Source organism: Coenobita brevimanus, chromosome 1 (genome assembly GCF_032717465.1).
Source record: "Coenobita brevimanus isolate Jiangsu-jjx chromosome 1, ASM3271746v2, whole genome shotgun sequence".
NCBI lineage: Eukaryota > Metazoa > Arthropoda > Malacostraca > Decapoda > Coenobitidae > Coenobita > Coenobita brevimanus.
Window position 1 is genome coordinate 62,959,692 of NC_136954.1, and position 21,645 is coordinate 62,981,336.

The 21,645-nt window shown below is 41.4% G+C and overlaps 1 protein-coding gene across 1 annotated transcript in view; it reads left to right on the plus strand.

Moving 5' to 3' along the window:
* sev (receptor protein-tyrosine kinase sevenless) overlaps positions 1-21,645 on the plus strand; it is a 212,496-nt gene that overhangs the window by 186,426 nt on the left and 4,425 nt on the right. The window contains exons 32-38 of the mRNA XM_080272579.1: positions 3,136-3,333; positions 4,947-5,168; positions 6,722-6,892; positions 10,533-10,675; positions 16,147-16,335; positions 19,693-19,905; positions 20,728-20,942. Of these exons, the coding sequence (XP_080128705.1) occupies positions 3,136-3,333; positions 4,947-5,168; positions 6,722-6,892; positions 10,533-10,675; positions 16,147-16,335; positions 19,693-19,905; positions 20,728-20,942 (1,351 nt within the window). The remainder of the gene's footprint in view (positions 1-3,135; positions 3,334-4,946; positions 5,169-6,721; positions 6,893-10,532; positions 10,676-16,146; positions 16,336-19,692; positions 19,906-20,727; positions 20,943-21,645) is intronic.

A 21,645-nucleotide genomic window follows, 5' to 3' on the forward strand; every position in this document is an offset into this window, starting at 1 on the left:
CCAGACTTCCACCCTCTCCCCTGCACCTCATTGTGGTGAGGTGTTTTCCACTGCAAGGGAACATTGTTTCACTGCACAGAGTGACCACGTAGAGGCAGTTGCTAGCCTGTGGTTGATGGGTCTGTTCAGCCAGACAGACCTGGGTTGCACTACTACTACTACTACTGCTACTATTACTGCTACTACTACCACTACTACTACCACCACTGCCACTACCACCACCACTGGTACTACTACTAATACTGCTACTATTACTACTACCACCCCTGCCATTACCACCACCACTGGTACTACTACTACTACAACTACCACTGCCACTACCACCACCACCATTACTACTACTACTACTACTACTACTGCTGCTACTACCACCACCACCACCACCACCACCACCATCATCACCAGTACTGCTACTACTGTTTGGTTAATGTGGTTCTTGAAAAACTTGGCATAAGGAAATCTGTGGACACCAGATTCAAAGAGAGTATGCTTAGGTGGCATTGGCGCCTGGAGAGAATGAATGTGAATTGAATAGTAAAAAGGGAATATCTTGGCAAGTTTGATGGTGGGAGGAGGTGTGATAGGCCAAGAAGAAGGTGAATAAATATGGTAAATGAGTGTGTTTGAAATCAAAATATGTGGAGTGATGAGGCTTGGGAACTGACAGTTGATTGAGGCAGTTGGGAGAATTTTGTATGGAGGAATGTATGACATGGGTTTGGAACCCCTGTTCTTTCCCAGTGGAGGAACAGTCATTGGATTGACTGTAACTGATAGGTGGTATGAAATGCATAAGCATGGATTTGTATGCCTGTGAGGTGGAGTCAGGATTCCAGGCACTTGAATTATGAGTGAGAGTGTGGCTCACTCAGTTGGTCAGACTATGGTTAGTTTCCCCCCCCTCCCCCTCCCACCATTTTTTCTTGACTCCCTCAACTTTACATCACCTCATCCTGTGGTGGGAAAAGTGTGGATCATAATGATGATGATGTCAGTGATTCCTTCTGTTATCTACAGTAAAGATAACAGGAAGCCATTTACCACACTGGGTGGAGACCATACAACCAAATGTCGGCTAGTTATGTAGTGGGTTAAGACACTGCAGCCAGATTGATCCTGTAAGAGCTTATATCCGATGTGTGGTTGGGTTTCATTGCTTACATAATGCCACTTAGGGGTGAGTGATGCTGGTCATTTTCACCTTAAATACTGGGGATGACTAGCCTCAGGCTGCTGTTCTCATGATGGGGGCAAAAAAGGATTGGATGATGAAGAGATGGATTAATGATTCTGTTCAAGGTGGTGATTGTTTTGTCAGTGGATTGAAAAAGTTCAGAGAGAAAGTTTCAGATGTTTTTTCCATCTTTTGTGAATGGTGCTTAGTTTGCCCTCTTGAAATGAGTGAAGTTTTTGCTGTTTTTGGCTGGCTTTGCTTTGATTGTGTTGGATATGATAATGAGGAGGTGGTTGAATGAGAGATCATGAACTACTCTGCAGGTGGTTTGACTGGGTATACAGTCAGATACTGAAATTTGTCTGCCTTTCCTGCATCTTTCTCATTGCTGGATTAATAGATTCTTGAATAAGACAGTGAGCAAATGCATATATTACTGTATCACCTACAGATGAATGATGATATACTCCTCAGTCCACTATGTCATATTCAAGTGTCTATGAATCCAGTGATGAAATAGAGGAAGGAGAGGGAAACAGACGTAAGTACAGCACATCTCCATTATCTGATGGTGTTACGTTATGGAAAGTGGATTGGATAGCAGTTTATGGGTATTGGGACAATTATAACATGGGTTCAGTGGAGTTATATTTGAGGTCAAGGGCCACCCACCCAAAATTTACAAAAATAATAAAACAAACAAACAAGGAAATAAAGAAATAAATTATCCTTCCCCCTGGACTGGTTCCTAGACCTCCTCTAATGCATTACCTGACGACTTTCCCTTACTGTATCACCTATGGGTATAATAGAAAGAATATTAAGAGAGAATTGGAGTAGAAATAAGACAACAAAGTCTTGAAACAAGTATCCTTAGTGTGTCAAAGATGCTACGAGCAATCTGGCTGCATTGATGTTGCCTGACGATATCTAGCTTCACCATAAAGATGTTGTTCTTCCTTGGGTGCTTCCCCATCCCTTGGCCTGGGATAGTGCCCTGAGCATCACACTTTCCACTAATGGTAGCACCTTGGCCAGACAATATCACATACTTTTAGTTATTTTACATATTAAAAGAAAAAAAATTAAGGTAAATAAAACACACACAGGCCATTTCATAACTAGCACTGCAAACATACAGTTGCTAGGGGCCTCTGATGTTATGCAGGGGAGTGAGAGAACAATGCAGCATGATGAACACAAGAGATATGATTACTACCACAAGACGTGTGTGTGAGAGAGAGAGAGAGTGGGGGACAGAGCAGCCCAACTGTTCAGAGGAGTGGCAGGAGCTATGGGGCTTGTGCAGAAGCATCAAAATTGATTTCTGCACCTGTAAGCTGTGGTGGCCATTTTGGCTCCTGCAGGTGACAGTAGATTTGTGTGTGTGTCAGCATGCTTGGCGGGCTTTTCATGTCTTACCATTGTCGTTATTGTGGGAGCAGTGCAGTGAGTACAGGCAGACGGTCCTAACTTATTTCACATCGTTATAGCAATTTATTGATTACTGGGAGCTTGGATAACGTGTGTGTGTTGTATTTGACTGTATTGTACATAAGATGGGGCTGGAGAAGGAGATGGCTGCACTATGCCTGTTGGGGTCATGTACGGTTGTGGAAAACTTGTTTTCACCTTTGGGCATAGACTTGACAGCCCAGTCCCTGAGTCCCAGCAGTCCTGTTATGTTCCAATGTTCCACACATTTTCACTTGTCACCACCTCATTACTTATACCCACTGTCTATATTGAACAGTTTTTGTAGTCTCACTCATGACTAGTGCACTGATAGTTGTGGAGGTGTTTTTATTACAGGTTGTTGGTTCTTGTGAAAGATAAATAAAGTCTGTTTTAACAACAAAAGTCAGATCATTGACTATTCCCTGCCGCAGTCAGGGAACAGATTCATATCCTTTCAAGCAACATGCAACATCTCCAACCTCTTGACAACCATCTTCTCCCAGGTGAGACCCCTGGTGTGCCAGGGCAGGTGATGCGACAGCAGGCAGGAGGAGCACCCCTGGGCCTGAGGGTATGGTGGCGGGAAGCAGATGACCATGGAGCACCTATACTGGCATACACACTTCAGGCTGCACCCTATCCAGACCACACATCATCACACACCATCAACCACACATACACCACAGTTTACAATGCCTCAGGTTAGTTCATCTGTCTTTTTGTATCAGTAGCCAGAATCCTTAATCCCAGAAGGGTGGCCACAAACAAATTGCCTCCGTGTCATCCTTTTATTTGCTATATGACTGGGCAGGGTGACATGGAGGTGACGTGTTTGTGGTTAGGTCATACCCATCCTTATCTCTTCTGTGTCCTATTCATCCCTGTATTGCTCCATTAGGAGTGTAGGGGCCTGGGGCTAGGTTGCTCAGTCCAGGCATTTAAGATGAGTGACCAGTCATCAGTCCTTGAGAGGCATTATATGACCAATAACCTTCAATCATCTTTTAGATGTAAACCCATATGGGTTGCATCCAGTGGGAGTGCATTAACCCATTAGACCACAGTGTAACCCCATACTGTCAAGAATAAATCCTGTATTGGCAGCCTTAAGAGATTTTCATGTAGCCTACAGTCTGTCCCAGTTTCTTGAAAACAGAGCATCGGTAAAGGATGAACTTCGTGTACTCCTAGCTTATGTCTGTGATTTTTATAATTCAAACTTGACAGCTATGTTTTTTACTTTAAATACAAGTGTATATATATATATATATATATATATATATATATATATATATATACATACAGCAATCCCTCCACTGTCCGATGTAATAGAGCCAAAAGCATGTCCAGAAGGTGGGTCCGTCCAGATAGTGGGCCCCTGCCTCCTGGACTGGTACTTATGGACCCTAACCTAGCCTTACTCAGAAAACCACCTACATAACTCTCAACCGAACATGCATAACACCTATTTAAGACCTTATTCACACAAATAAGGGACAGAAAGTATGAAATAAGTGAAAAGGAACCAGAGAATGAGGAATCAGAAGTGAGCATGGAAAATATTTAACAGTGTACAGGGTACTTACAACATGTCCGTGGCCATTCGTTACGAAGGTTAACCAGCCTTCTCTAAGGCTCTGGCAGTGGTGAAAATGCTCTTGAAGCACGTACAGTAATCCAGTGTTGTGCTGCACATAATCCTTTGCACTGTGAGTTATGTTTGTTTAATACTGCACATTCTGTTCTTGATTGCACCATGCCAGTTTCAACTGCCAGTTTACACTCTGTACTTAATCTTTGCACTCTGAGTTCTAATTTCATAACACTGCACAACACTGTAAATTACCATGTGGTCTAGTGGCGAGGTATTGCAGTTTATTCACAAAAATGAGCTCTTTCGGCATCCATCGAATGAGCGTCTAGTCAGGATGGTAGTTAGGTGGTAACTGGGGAGGGATGGGGGAAGGTGGGAAGCAAGCACTGCGTGTACACACAGCTGTTCGGCGCTGTGCGCAAATTTCAAAGTAAGGTTGAAAAAAATGTTGGATTTTTTTTTTTTTTTTTTTTTTTGGGGGGGGGGGGTTCCAAAGGCCTGGGCCCAAAATGTCTGGTAAGTGGGGAGTCCGGATAGTAGGCTTGAAGATAGTACAGGGACTACTATATATATATATATATATATATATATATATATATATATATATATATATATATATATATATATATATACAGTATATATATATATATATTTTGTTTGAATCATAATTTCAAAAATATTTTTAATATGAGCTTCACCTTTTCCCCCTACTTCAAACAGCGAACCACTGGGACATCAGTGGTTTGAGGGAATCCCCACGATACATATTCCGAGTTCGAGGCGTGAACCAAGTGGGTGCTGGGCCATGGAGTGAGGCCAACGTGATAGAGACCATCCTGGGCCCTACCATGCTGTCCCAAGCACACCTCCCAACCATCCTGGCCTCCACGATACCTACTGCCATATTCTTCCTGGCCATTCTCTTTTTATGCCTTTTCTTTGGTAAGCAGATCATGTTACTGTTAGTAGAAAAAAATCATATCCTTGTTTTCTTTAGCTTATAGTATTATCTGGCTGCCATTGTTGGTGTTTGTTTTTTGCTTAGTTTCAGTATGGTATATTTGTGAAATCTTTACTATACCTCATACCAATTAATCTGGCCAGGCATGGATGGTAACACTGTTCCTGCCGTGATTCTGATTGGCTGGAGATGTTTGTTCGATTTCGTTGTTGCTAAAACTGACTCTTTTTAGTATCAGATGTGATATTGAATTTGTCGACAATACAATCGTCAAAAGCAATAAGAAATACTTTATATACTTCACAACAATGAAATTTTCGTAGGAAGATAGAGATATTTGAGTCAACAAAGTATTATAACAGTCCAAGTCAAGGTCAGCATTCGAACAATTCCTTTAAATCCCCGACACTCCATAATATAATAGAAAATTAAGGAAACCTGCTTAATCTAAGCGTTGGTATAACACAGATTTAAATTTTAAGATCAGTCCGCACCTGTAAATCGTGCCACATCTCTGTTTAATTAAAAATTCTAATGAAAAGACGAGTTCTGCGGAGAGGGAGGTTTGAAAAAATCGCAAAAAATCAAAGTAGGCTAAAGGAAAACTATTTCAATATTATCCTCTATTATCACAGTACAGACTGATCTTAAAATTTAAATGTTATACCAACGCTTAGATTAAGCAGGTTTCCTTAATTTTCTGTTATATTACGGAGTGTCAGATTTAAAGGAATTGTTCGAATGTTGACCTTGACTTGGACTGTTATAATACTTTGTTGACTCAATATCTCTATTTTCCTACGAAAACTTCATTGTTGTTAAGTATATAACGGATTTCTTATTGCTTTTGACGATTGTATTGTTGACAAACTCAGTATCACATCTGATAATAGAGTACCGGTTTAAGCAACAACAAAATCGAACAAACACCTCCAGCCAATCAGAATCTCGGCAGGAACAGTGTTGCCATACATGCCTGGCCAGATTAATTGGTATGAGGTATAGATTGTTGTTATATTGCTGTTTATGACCTTAACACCATGGTCACAAAATGCATCTTTCATCTTACTCATGCCACATCCAGGTGATTTTATTCAGCTGAAGTGAGATTATTTTTTAAACGGAAGGGGTTAGATATAGCTTTCATTAACCCCTTCACCACAAGTGATGTCCCCTAAATTCATTTAAATCATCTGGAGGTGGCACAAATGAAAAAACAAGTCCTTGACCTGAAGGGTTAATATTTTAGAGAACAAGTACACTACTTACTGCTGCCACAGTGTTGTGTCCTGTTGCTTGTTGTTTAATTCTCTCATCCTGAGAACACATTGTTTAGTTTATTTATCGTATCTCCAGATGATTTATTCAACTTAAGAGGGATTTTTTGAGTTGGAGATATTAGATATGGCCTTTATTACCTCCTTCAGTATGAGAGGGCTTTTACTAACTGAATAAAATAATTTAAAAGTAGCAAGAACAAACCACAAATACATAACTAAAGTCGAGGGGGTTAATACATTAAATTTGTGTGAAGTAGTGAGGCGATCAGAGAGGAGGCGCAAGAAGCTGAAGGCTGCCTCACTGACTGACTCAGGCCACCACCAGCGTTCCAGAGAGGTGGAACTGGCAACACTACACCAGCTTCCCACCAACAACAACTTCGTCACTGAAAATAATGTGCTTTACAACCTCACTACTTTCCCAGGTCAGCACTTAAAAGACTACATACATTCCTTCACCATCATAATCATCATCATCATCATCATCATCATCATCATCAGTATTAGAGTATTATCATTGTCATCATCATTATTGTTATTGTTACTTTCACTGTCACCATCATCATTATCGTCATTGTCATGATCATTATCATTATTACAGTCACCGTCACCATTATCACTCACACTTCCATTGATATAATGTGCATATTTCAAAAGTTTAGCTTGTCCCATGAATTAAGTCTGACAGATGTTGTTTAGAGGTGATTCAAGTCCATGTCTATGGAATGAAAAATGTAACCAAAGCTACACTGCTGCTCCAGAGAGTGAGAATTAATACAAAGATCCCCTGGGTTCATAGCTATGTGTAAGACAGCAGTCACTTTTTAAATGTTTAATTTATCAGTGGAAGGCAAGCCTGCATGCCTAACATTTTACTGAATTGATAAATAATTAGAGTTGGCTTATTTTGCTGTGAGAAAACTAGATAAAGACCTGCAGTAGTTTTAAGTGGAGCATCAAGCGACACTCTGTCAAAACTGCATCTTATATTTGACACCATTATCATCCCAACCAGTTTCCCCACTAAATATTGGTGTGAGGCAGGGATCCAGAAAGCAAAGACAAGAGATAATACAGTATGATAGTTGGTGAACAAATCATTAACATGTCCTTTAAAACTAGCCCTACACATTCTCTCCATTCAGGCTGAACATAAACAGTATTTTGCAACAGTTTGGAGGAATATGCTGTAAACCAACATACTGAAATTATGTTTGTTGTGAAGCTACAGCAGTTGTAGCCAAACTTAAAATTCATGAGGGTAAACACTATAGTCACAGCACGCGACTCTGAGGTTGTCATTATTGTGCCCTGGCAATGTACCCATCAACAGTGCATCCGATTTTGTGTAAAATATGGTACACCTGTGATCTGTGTATGATATGTTCACGTATAACAATATTCGTGTATAATACATCCGTGTATAATAGTATGATTTGTGTATAATATGATACAAAATTGGATGCATTGATGACAGGTAGGTTGCCAGGGTATGATAGGGACAATCTCAGAGTTGTGGGCCGCAACTATAGTGTCATTATGTGCTCATAATTTCTTCCGTTTGATTGGTTCACTACAGTGTAAAAAGCAACCCACACCTGAAACATTTAGGACCACAAGGCATCCAGGCCCTTATAAACATCAGCAACTACTCATATGCACACTGTAGCATTCCCATTACTTGGAACATGGAACAGTCATCACTGTACAATATCCACAAAAAGTATAGAGCACCTGCCATAGAAATCAGTGGGAAAAGCACTCTCACCACGGCCCCTATGCCTTGCTATTTCTTTTGTTGACAGAGTTTTGGCCAAAATCCGAGCCTTTTCTTCGGCACTGAGGTTGGTGGGAGCCATCTGGGTGTATTGCTGCAAAAACTGCAGAGCCAACAAGCTAACAAGTGGAAATAGAGGGTAGCGGTATGGGAGCAATTATCACTAATGCACCCTCAAAGGCAGCTCAAAGAGCACTGAGGCAGGAACCAAAGGTCGTCTTGTTTTCCTGTTGTGTCTGTGTTGCCAGACATACGATAGTTTTAGCTGGCCGTGAGACTAGGCTGCAGACCACAAAACTTCAGAGCGCTTCTTCCCGTTGTTCCTGTGGCAGGCGCTCTGTACTTTATGCAGACACTGTACTCAAACCAAACGAAGACCCAACATCCCTTTCTTCGTACATACCCATAACATTACTGAGCACACCATCCAAAATAATTGAATGTCACATTCTCGGTAAGATCACTCCCCATGTCCCCCTTGTTCCCTCACAACGTGGATTCAGAGCACTGCATTCAAGAAGAACCTTACTGACTAATCTCACACCTCAACATTGAATGGCATCAACTCCATGACACCTGTTTAGTGTACACTTCTCACAACAATATGTAAAGTATTAGTAATGCTTTTGATGCCATCCTGTGATGCAAACTAATCACATTACTGACTAATCTCACACCACAAGCATTGAATGGCATCAACTCCATGACACCCACTCAGCATACACTTCTCACAACAATAGATACAGTATTAGTAAAGCCTTCATTGCCATCCTGCGACACAATCATATCACCAAGATGACAGCACAAATAAGGGAAACAGCACCAACCATGCCAGCTTGCCAACTATTTATCTGGTAGACAAGCACATATTACATTCCAGGGGAAGTCATCATGAAAGAGAAATTTCTCCAACAGAGTTCCACAGGGCTCCATTCTCTTACCCTTACTGTTCAACCTATACATGGATGATATTCCCACACCCAGACACCCACAAATATTGCCTCATGTGCAACTAACATTACCATAACAGCCACACAGCACACTACCTGCACATTGCAACAGGACTACCTCAGTACACTGCAGACTTGGGTTGAAGACAACAGGCTGAAGATTGCCCCAGCCTAATCCACCATCACAGTCATCACCAGCATTAAACATAAACACAAGTACTCCTTGCACACCACACTTAACAAATTACCAGTGCCACACACACCCTCCACTGAGATCCATAGATTGATATATGACACTGGACTCGCCTTCAAGGACCATGTCCAAGACATCAAAAGGTGGTGTAACCCCAGATTCAGTGTACTCAGGGCAACTACAGGGCCAAACTTTGGACAGCAAAAAGAAACACTCTCTTTACTCAACAAACAATACATCAGATCAGTGATTTCCTGTGCCTCCCTGGCAGGGGTTCCCATCTTATCTAATACTCACTACAACACCTTGCAGATAATAACAGAACAATTCCATATGCGTCACTGCTGGCCGTGCCAAAACCACTCCCACAGCTCACTTACAGTCTGAAACTAAAGTCCTCCCTGTCAGAGACTTTTTTGATATGAGGGGTGCACAATTCTTTGCAGAACTGTAGCTTGTTTCAGTACACAACACCTCTAACAGAGACACACAACACACCTAGGCAAATAAAATATGCACCACACAGACATTATCAAACCCTCTACATCAGTATCCCATCTCCAGATTTTCCAAAACTAACAATGATAAAGCACCTACATTCTCACCTCACATGCAGGGCAATACAACACCTTGATCACAGCACCATACTACAAGCTATCCCACCTTACATCCACCCATGGGAGGTGTTCTTATTTAGAGGTTATGAAGTTCACCTAACTAGACTTAAAGCAAGACATCACCCAGCCCTCCTCAACTCCCAGCTTAGATTTGGGTAGGATGGAATTATAGATGTCACATGCCCAGCCTGTAGATGAGACACACATTATGGAGCACTGCACAGCACATGTCACACTAAGACTGGAGACACAAACATCAGAGGTGTAGGGAACCTATGGGACAACCCCATAAGGGCAGTTGCTTACCTGTGGTCAGTGGGTCTGCTTGATCATGTGAACTAGGGTTGAGCTACAATAACAGCAACAACTAGTGTTAAATCAAGACCAATTCTACAGTTTTTGTTGTTCTGTTATGCATCTCCACCACCACCACCATCGTGATATGGGCCAGACACTCATTCGCTCACCATTCAGACCTGCAGAATTGTGACTTTATGAATTTATTTATTGTTTTGCTGCATGTTCCAGGTGATGATCTTGACCTACCACATGTGTCTCGTCACTGCATCACCCGCACCAAGTTCCTGGGCAGGGGAGCGTTTGGTGAGGTATTTGAGGGCACCGCATGTGAACTTCCAGGCATGCCAGAAGTCACTAAAGTTGCCATTAAGGTTGGTACTGAAAACAGATGCCCAATCAGAGTTTATTAATCTTTTCAGCAGAAACATGTCGTCTTTATTTTATTCATGTTGTCTTTAGATGTTTTTATTCTGCATAGGATGGAGGGGCTCAGTATAGCCTTCATTGACCCTTTTGATATTAACCTCTTTGAGACCATCATGCATGTCAAACATCATATCACTCCAGGTATACCAGGCTGTGATGCATATCAAATGTCAAACATTCGTTTTATGTACAGGGGAATGCTGGGAAGGGTAGCTCGCCTGCCTGCTACTCTGGGTATGTCTGGATAAGCTCACCAGGCCACTGCTTAGCTCCTTCCTCTTGTGGTGTTCACCCAATCATTTCCCGTGTTGGCATCTCATGACTTCTGTCTGGACATGATATATCTGAATTAATGAGAGGAGAGGAACAGGTGCCTTTTTTCATCCGATAATCAGATAAGGTGCACGTTTGCACATTTTGTTTGTCCATTTTTCCTCAAGATGAGTGAAGATAGTGAAAATTTGAGTGATGGGTACCTGCCAGTTTAAGATGAAAGATGAAGCTGATAGTGACAATGATCATTCTGACAGTGATCTGAGTGAAGTACTGCAGGAGATACTTGAGCAGGAAGTGGAAGATTGCTGGGTACTTGTGCCCAGTAATATAGTTCTTACATAAACTCCAAGGGGTGATGGAGTCAACATTATGCTACACATACTCCATGGAAAGATATATTTGTGACTAAGGCATGTAAGATTACCTACTGCATTTGCTGAAATATGTAGCTGTATACTTAGACTATGGGAAGTATACTAAGGCATTCCTTGTGCTTTTGTAGCATGGTGGATTATTATTATTAATGCAAGGAGTGGACTTTCTGACCATCACCATCTAGGTCCAAGTAAAATGGAGAAATAGAAGAAGGGAAGGATGGGAGGAAGGAGTAGATGTAAGGACAGTGGAAAGGTTACAAGATGATGAGAAAAAGGCAGAATATAAGAGAGAAGTGGAGGAATGATTGGGTAAATACGAATTGGAGCAGATGGGGGACATGGAAGGTGTGTGCAAGATATTCATAGAGGAAATATGTGCAGCATGTGAGGTGGTATGTGGGGTGAAGAGGAGACGAAAGGGGGTGCAAGGAGCAGCATGGTGGAATGAAGAGGTGAGACAGGCTGTGGCACAAAAGAAGAAAGCGTATAATGAATGGATGAGAAATAGGGACGTGGAAGAAGTTGAGAGACGGAAGAGAGAGTTACATGTAGAAAGGAAGAGAGTGGTGAAAAGATTAGTAAGAGAGAGTAAGAAGAGAGTGGATGAGGAATGTGGAAGGAATCTGAGTGTCAAGTGGAGGAAATGTAAGAAAATGTTCTGGAAAGAGGTAAAGAGAGTCAGACAGGGTGGCAGTGAAGTTAGTAGGGAAGTGAAAGATAAAAATGATAGGTTACTAGGTGAGAAGGGAGAAAAAGTGAGCAGATGGAGAGAACACTTAAATGAATTGTTGAACATAGAGAATGAAAGTAATGCCAGTATAAGTGGCTGGGGAATGACTGGGAGAAGGAGGGAGGTGAGAAGACAGGAAGAAATCAGTAGGATGGAAGTTGTGGAAGCAGTGAAGAAAGTCAAAATGGGGAAAGCCCCAGGAATTGATGGAGTGTGTGGTGAAATGCTGAAGCATGGGGGAGAGATAGTAGTAGAATGGATGTGGAAGATGTGCAGATTGGCTTGGGAGGAAGGTAAAGTCCCAGATGATTGGAAGTCAGGCATAATTATTCCCCTGTACAAAGGAAAAGGGGAAAAAGTAGTGTGTGGTAATCATAGGGGCATTTGTCTTCTCAGTGTAATAGGAAAAGTATACGATAGGATACTTATTGACAGAGTTAGGGAAATGACAGAGGAATTAGTTGGAGAAGAACAGGGAGGCTTTAGGAACGGAAGAGGTTCTGTAGATCAGATATTCATTCTTAGATCTTTAGTAGAAAAGTGTCTAGAGAAGGGAAAGAAGTTGTATGCCGCCTTCATGGATTTGGAGAAAGCATTTGACAGGGTGGATGGACAAGGATTGTGGAAAATATTAAGAATATATGGAGTAGATGGGAAGTTGTTGAATGCTGTGAAGAGTATGTATGAGAGTGTTAAGGCTGCTGTGCGTGTGGATAGTGAATTGAGTGAGATTTTTCTGTTTGAATGTTGGGTTGAAACAGGGATGTGTCATGTCTCCATGGATGTTCAGTCTGTATATGGATGGGGTTATAAAAGAGTTACAAGGTAGGGCAGTGGATGTTGGAGTGGCCCTAATGAGAGAGGACAGTGTTTGGAAACTCCCTGTACTGTTGTTTGCAGATGATACAGTACTGTGTTGTTAAATGAAGACGAAGGAGAGCTGCAAGGCATGGTGGATGAGTTTGGGAGAGTGTGTAAGAAATGGAATTTAAAGGTGAATGTAGGGAAGAGTAAAGTTATGGTCTTCGAGAGAGGTGAAGCCAGTGAATGTACAGTGAGACTGGATGAGGAGGAAATGGAAAACGTGAGTATGTTTAAGTACTTGGGTAGTGTGATGAGTAAGGATGGAAGTTTGGAGGGTGAAGTGCTTGAAAGTGTACAACAAGGAAGAAAGGTTGCTGGTTCCTTGAAGGCAGTGATGAGAAACACGGAAGTGAGCATGGAAGTTAAAAAGTTATTACATGACAGTATTGTGATACCAACTCTGATGTATGGAAGTGAAGCATGGACGTTGTTGGAGGGACACAAGCCAAGAGTGAGAGCAGTGGAAATGAGTTATTTGAGAGGAGCTTGTGGAATCACATGGAGAGACAGGCTGACAAAATGAGGAGGTGAAGGAGCATTGTGGTGTGGATGTGGATGTGATAGGAAGCGTTAGGAGGAACACACTGAGGTGGTTTGGCCATGTGGAGAGGATGGAGGGTGAGAGACTGATGAGGAGAGTGTACATGAGTGAGGTGGGGGGGGGAGAGAGGGAGGGGGAGGCCGAGGATGAGATGGAGGGATGGAGTGGAGAGGTATATGAGAGAGGGGGGGTGTGAGTTGGGAGCAGGGCAGTGAAATAGCGGGGGACAGGGCGACATGGAGACGATTTGTTTGTGGCCACCCCATACAAGGGATTAAAGCGTCTGGCAGTAGATAGATAGATAGATGGACTATAGTTTCCAAGATATTAAGGTTTGAAAACAAGCAATTTTCAGCAGTTTCTGGGAAATTACCTGTAGAGAGGTGATAGCTGTGTGGAAAATAGCCTGGCATTTGCTGGATAATTGGTTTCCACGAACAGTTATTTGCTGATTTCATAAATAATGTTATGTTTAAATGAAATACAGTGTGTGGGTAAAACACACGATTATCATATGCAATGTAGCCTCAGCAAAAAATCAAAATAATTTGGGGTACAGGGTCTGGGACCACAGACAGCATCTGGTATTGAAGTTAAGAAGCCATCCTTAAGGAGAATGAAATGGTTTTGGAATGGGAAGAACAAAAAAATAAATCAGTTTATTGATGGGGTTAATTAGTTTTTAAACTTAAGTTTAATTTGTCAGCATTATTGTATCTGATTGTTTATTTGTTTTTAAACTTAAATTTAATTTGTCAGCATTATTGTATCTGATTGTTTATTATTCTTATCAGCTTCTAATAATGCTGTATACAGTGATCCCTTGATTATCCGACATGATAGAGCCATTGGTACATTCGGATATGGATGACGTCTGGATACAGGACAATACCCATACCATTCAGACCCTGCCTATATGTACAGTACCCCTCCAAATTTTGGCAGTGTTCTTTGGTCTTTCAGTTATTTAGATATGAAAATATGCATGGGAATATCTGATATAAGAAAACAATGCATAAACAAAAAAACAAAAAAAAAAATCCACAAAAATAATGAATGAAGACAATGAATGTTGCAAAAAGAATTTTAATTGCTACAGTACTGTACTGTACTGTACTTACCACCCAGCAAACGGTGGACAGACGTTGTAACTTGCTAGCTTGAATAGTAGCTGGTGTACAGTAATCCCCTGTGGTCTAGTGGCTAACATAATCACTTAACAAATGTTGGAATCCTCCTCCTCTAACTGTCAGAGTTGGACGATGAGTGGAGACGTGTGTTACCTGCCACTGAACACAGTGTTACCATGTCATGTCTACCAGCCGGCCAGGCGACTTTGACCATTCAGTAAGGAGGCGGACGGCCATTTTGGCTCAACTGGTGGGTTACGCTCTATTACCAGCGTGCGGCTCAAGTGGCTGGCCAGGCGGCTTTGACCATTCAGTGAGGAGGTGGACGACCATTTTTGCTCCGCTGGTGGGTTAGGTTTATTACCCGCGTGCACGGCTTGAGTGGCTGGCCGGGTAACTTTGTTTGGTGAGGAGGCGGATGGCCTTGTTTGCTCAGCTGGTAGGTTAGGGTCTATTACCAGTGCGCAGCCAGAGAGGCCAGCCAGTCGCCCAACTGGCCATGTCAGAAATTTTATATTCGTATATGGACAAAGAAATCCGGATACTGACATAACAGAGCCAAGGCCTAATGTTTGGATAAGGGGCATCCTTTCCTGCTTCCTTGCATGAGATATCCACTTTGTGTAATTATTATTTGTCCCTGTTTCACTCATTTTCCTCTCATTATGCATTGCCATCCCTCTGGCTATGATTTCTTTCCTCCTCTACATTCCTTTTATTGTTTTCATTCTGTGTGCCCCTCACTCTTTCCATCTCTCTCTCTCTCTCTCTCTCTCTCTCTCTCTCTTTTTTCCTTCTCTGCCTTCACTCATTCCATCCATTCTGCATTTGCCTTGCTCTTTCCATGTCTTCTTTTCTCCCCTCCTTTCCTCATTCCGTCCATTGTGCTTTCTTTTCATTTTTCCTTCTCTTCTTTCCATACCTCACTTACCCCATTCCATTCATTTTGCTTTCATATCACTTTCCAATCTTTTCTTTCCACCACTTCTTTCCCCCAGACCTTCCATTCACTTTTCCTTTCACTTTTCCTGCCATACCTTCCATTTTTCCTATTTTACGTTAATTTCACTTTTGCCATCTCTCCTTTCCCCCATATCTTTCACTCTGCTTTCCTTTCACTTTTCCATCTCACCTTTCTCCCATACCTACCATTTTGCTTTCAGTTCACTTTTCCATCTCATCTTTCCCTCATACCTTCCATTCTGTTTTCCTGTCATTTTTCCATCCCTTTGCTTCTCCTATCCTTTCCCCCATATAGTCCATTCTGCATTTCTTTCACTCTCCATCTTTTTCCTCCCATATCTTCCATTTTTGCTTTCCATTCACTTTTCCATCACACCATTCCCTCATACCTTCCATTCTACTTTCCCTTTTCATCTTGTCTTTCCTTCTATTCTTTCCCCCATACTATAAATTTTGTAATTCTTTCACCCTGTTCATCTGTTATTTCTTCTTCACCTTTCCCCCATTCCATCCTCACATTACTGCTTTTCCACAGACACTCAGGAAAGGAGCAACAGAGAGTGAGAAGGGAGAATTCTTGAAGGAAGCCCAATTGATGAGTCACTTCCAGCACCAACACATCCTTCGTCTGCTGGCCGTCTGCACTGACCATGACCCTTTCTTCTTGATTCTTGAGCTGATGGAGGGTGGGGATCTTTTGTCCTATCTCCGTACCAGCCGAGGGGTGGGTTGTATTGCAATTTTTAGCTCATTGTTACTAATTTTGAAGTGTTATGATAATTTTAGCTGTGCTTTTGTATCCTGTACAATTGTGGGAAAAGTAATAAGCTTTGTGTGTGTGTGTGTGTGTGTGTGTGTGTGTGTGTGTGTGTGTGTGTGTGTGTGTGTGTGTGTGTGTGTGTATTTACCTAGTTGTGATGTACAGGAAATGAACTATTCTTGTGGGGTCCCGTCTCTGTTTCTCGATAAGTCAGCTTTTGCTTTGAACTCTTTTAAGGTTTAAGACTGGATGATCTCTTTGTCCAGGCTGTTCCACGGGTCTGTGCATCTTCGAGTATATGGAAAACTATATTTCTTGATATCTTTCGATGAACTTGGTTTTTTCAGGTTCATTCTGTGTCCTCTTGCTACTCTCCCATCCCATACAAACAGATCTTCTCTGTCAATTTTTTCTACTCCTGTCCAGGCCCTGAACACTGCAATCATGTCACCCCTCTCTTTTCTTTCTTCTGAGAAAGGCAAGTCAGGTTTTTCCAGCCTTTCCCTGTACAACAAATCTGCCAGGCTAGGGACCATCTTGGTTGTTGTTCTTTGTATTCTCTTTATCTTGTGTATATCTTTCTTTTAACCCCTTAACCGCGGGGTGTCACTTTCGTGACGCTTGTGAGCAAGGGATCATACCGCAGGGCGTCGCTTTTGTGATTCTGTGTTATTTTGAATTCACCCAGGCTTCCAAGTGGGGGCTTGTATCATCTGTCAGTACTGCCAATGTCCAACACTAGTCAGCACTCCTAATCTCATCTGTACTCCCATCCATTGTTGACAATTTAGCCATTTCTCCCCGTTCTTGACTCCCCTCCCTACCCCCCCTCCAATACCCTATCCTCTCGCCTGCCCGGCCGTGCTACGCTAAGTAAATCTTCCCTGGAATTTTTCACTGATTTCATCCATTGAAATAAGCCCTATGCCCTATTCTTATACCAAATCATATATACAAGAAAGAAATAAGGTAAGTGAGAGTGCCATACACCTGGAATTGGCTAATTATCACCTGACAACATCTCACGTGCACTCGTTCGCTAATTTTCGCTGTTTTTTTCCCCTTGAAATATGCCGTATAATCTATTTTCATAATAAATATACATATAAGGAGGGAAGAGAGAAGCCTAAGTGATATTTACATTCACCTGGAACTACCTAATTTATAATGTATTGTCTAGATTTCCTGCCAATCATTTCAGTGCTATACATAGCTGTTTCAAGAGCTAACATTGGTAGTACTGAATATCCCCTAAGTAGGCCTCCACCCAGCCCTCCCTTATCAGTTTACTCTCATCTTCCGAAGTGGAGGTACATCTGTTTCGTCTTGCTGACTTCAGGGACTTTTTCACCCCCATGCAAAGGGCCCTGTGACCTTTGCCCCCTACTAAACCTCGTGTGGAAAGAGGTAAAGGGCTGACAATTGATAAAAGAGTGACTACGTTCTTTCTATTGAGTAAAACAGTGCAAGTGGAATTGTAAATAATGTGTAAATAATGTGTAAACAGCAAGTGAAAGTAATGAATGTAAATATACGTGAACAATGGAAAACAGTTTTATAAGTTACTTCAAGTGACAGTGCATAACACAGTGTAAATAAAATAGAAATGTAAATAACGTAAATAAAATAGAGAACGTAAATAGAAATGTAAATGAGTAGTATTATAAGAATACGAGTATATACCCTAGGAGTAATGAAAGTGAAAGTTTCACTCTAGCATGTCTGAATACTATGAGTAATGAGAGTGAAGATGAAAGTGACATTCACTCTCAATGCTAGTATACAGGATGAGAAAGTGAATGCTACGTATTTTACTGAAAGAAATTGAATCCCTACAGTGACAATAAACTAATACTACTGAAGGAAACTTATGGATAAAGACTGTAAATATATACAAGTGTTATATAGTAACAGAAATATAAAGTGTGAGGGGTTTTATGAATAATAAATGACAGAGTACCAAGAGCGAACTAGCACAAGTGCGACTGTCAGACGCGCTCATAATTTTCATTGCTTTCACAGTGTTTTTTTTTTTGGAGTATGGATCCCAAACTACTTGAAAATCATAGAGTAGTGTTTATAGTGTTAATATCTGGCTGTGGTAATCATATTACGGGTTGTCGGGAAGTGTAAAGTGGAGACTTCGTTACCCAACTTCAGAGGTCTCCACAATTCCTACGGTAACTGATGAAGGCTCAACAAACATTCCAGGAGAAAGCTGAAGGTATGTGCCATAAGCATATGTAATTTTAATAATCTAGGACTAATAACTGATTTTTGGCAAATATTTTTTGAGAGTCTGTCGGAGCCCGAATAACCCCGTGGCACACGCAAAACATCGGTAAACATGCCCGCAGTGTAGGGGTTAATGTGGGGACCACGCTACTGCTGCATATTCCAACCTGGGGCAGATCATGACCACTATCAATTTTTTCATCATCTACTCATCCATGTAATGAAATGCTACTCTTATGTTTGTCAAAAATTTTATATGTCTCTCTAACTATTTTGTTAATGTGTTTTTCAGGTGACAAATTATCCTGGACCAGCATCCCTAAGTCCTTCTCTTTTCTCACTTTTGTGCACACAATCCACCCACCTTTCTCTGTCATGTAGCATGTTATCGTCCTTGAGTAGAAGCACAACAAATTGGAAACACACGACCTTCCACTCCTGAATCTAACCTGACTTTCTGCCAAAATGTCCATCTCCTCCAGATAATTTATCCATCTGACTTTCAGGATTCTCTCGCACAGTTTTGCAACCATGCTGGTCGGGGACACTGGTCTGTAATTCAAGGGTTCTTTCTTATTCCCTCCGTTATAAATTGGCACTACATTGGCCCTTTTCCATTCCTGAGGCACTTTCCCTTCTTCCAGAGAACACACAATTAAACTGTGAATCTTATCCGCCAGTTGTTCTCTGCATTCCTTTAGTATCCAGTTAGAGATCCCACGTGGTCCTGGAGTCTTACTCACATACTGTGTTTCCAGTAATTTGGATACTTCTTGCACTTCAACTGTTGCATCTTTTAATACTACATTTCTAGTCACTCCCTCCTCCTCTGCAAAATCATTTTCACTAATGAAGACTGATTGGAAGCATTTGTTCATTATTTCATCTTGCACAAGTGCATCTTTATAGGCATTTTTGTCTACATTCGGCTTATTGTGTGTGTGTGTGTGTGTCTTGTGTTTACATAATTATTATATGCTGGTTGTTGCAGTACTGTAGTTTGAACAGTATGCAATGATATGTGTATCTACATGAAGCTTTTTCTCGGTTTCTCAGTCCCTCACTCCATTTTTTTCCCCATGATAGGCTGACAGTGGTTTGACATTAGCAGACCTTGTTTCAATGTGTCTGGATGTTGCCAAGGGTTGCGTTTACCTGGAGGAAATGCATTACGTTCACCGAGATCTGGCTGCACGCAATTGTCTCGTCTCCACAACTGATCCACGCTCTCGCATTGTCAAGATTGGAGACTTTGGACTGGCAAGAGACATTTACAAGAATGACTACTATCGAAAGGAGGTAAGCTGTGGGAAAGTTTCAGAAGAATAGCAACAGGATATGTACACCCTTACAAAAATTCACTCTTACAAAGACAGATACCTGAAAGAGATCTTGCCAAGTTGCGTAAGTGTGCCCAAACATGACAAATGAATTTTTGATATTAGTAGATGTGGAATTCTGAATATTATCTTGGGCTCATAGAATAAATGCTGTAACCTTATTCTGATCTAATAACAGCCTAAAAAGAACGAACATGTTGTTGTTTGTTGGTTTTCCTTAAACTCTTTGTATTTCATTGAGAGGTTTAGGTGGCATGTTGAAGGGAGTATGAGGATTTGCCTGAAGGAATAACACAGGGAGATGAGATGAGAAGGAAACTTTTAATAAACAGGCTGAGAGTACTGTATTGTAGAGCAGGCCATTAGGGAATCTGATTAAAGGAAAATTAAGATGAGAAGAAAGCTGTGAAAACAGACTTTTCCTGACCCTGGCATAGGATTAACAGTCCATTTCCTGAGTCCTAGCAGTCTTTGTAAATGCCACACACATTCACATGTCTTTTCTTCGGTGCTGATATCTTCCATCTGTATTGAACACATGATAAGGCTGTCCGATTGAGAACTGGCAGAAATCATATTAGCATGGGTATAGTATGACGTGTCAGTGGGTCTGATGTAAAATCAGTAATACTGTATTTGTTTTTATAAAATTCAGATAATCAGTATGTTTCCTGCTGCAGCCAGTGGCAGACTGCTTAGCTAACCACTTGTTTATTTTGAACCATGCTAAAAGTAAGGAAACAAGATAGGCAAGCCATAAGAGAAATTGAAACTTTTCTAGGGTGAGGGGCTGCTGCCTGTACGCTGGATGTCTCCAGAGTCTCTTGTTGATGGTGTCTTCACAAGCCACTCAGATGTGTGGGCCTTTGGTGTGCTGCTATGGGAGATACTTACCCTTGGACAACAGCCATACCCTGCCCGCACCAACCTGGAAGTTCTACATTATGTCAGAAGTGGAGGACGACTCAATAGGCCGCCTGGCTGTCCGGAGGAACTGTGCGTCATTGGGTTTAGACTCATTCAGCTGTTTGTTCCATAAGTAAACTCCTCAGTAGCGATGACACACTTGAAGTTTATTCTGGCCATCAGTTTTATTAAACTTGAGAAGGATCTCTGGTAATTGAGGGGTTAATGGAAGCTACAGTCCTAACTTAAAGTTTAGGATGTCAGCAGATAAAAAATGCTACATTATCTAATGTAACCTAAAGTGAAACATATTTTTGCATCAAGACTCAGGAGTTAAAAAAACATAATTTCTGAGTATAGACTACATTGAATTACAAACAACTTTGTAAGTGCAAAAAAGGTGTTACTCATCAGCAGCTTAATAATGGAACAGCGTTAAATGAGAACTAACTGTATTTTGATTCAAATAGAATCCCATTCGCCTCTTCATGCCCCTGAACTCATACAATTTGTCAGTAAGCTTTTGTATTGCAAAGATTAAGTCTTCCTGGTGACTTTAGCACATCTGCCTCTTCATCTTCTGAAAGAACCCTGTCCCTCTCTCCTAGGAAATCATGGAACAGAGCCTTTTCTCATTACATGCAGAGTCCTTGGCCTTATGCATATAGGCTTCACCAGGTGAGCCGTGGTGGTAGATGGTGATGATGGCCATTCTTCAACTTGATGTTGTACTGCCTACTTCTTCCCTTACCTTCATCATTCTTTTTCTATCTGTCTCCTCCTTTCCTATTTC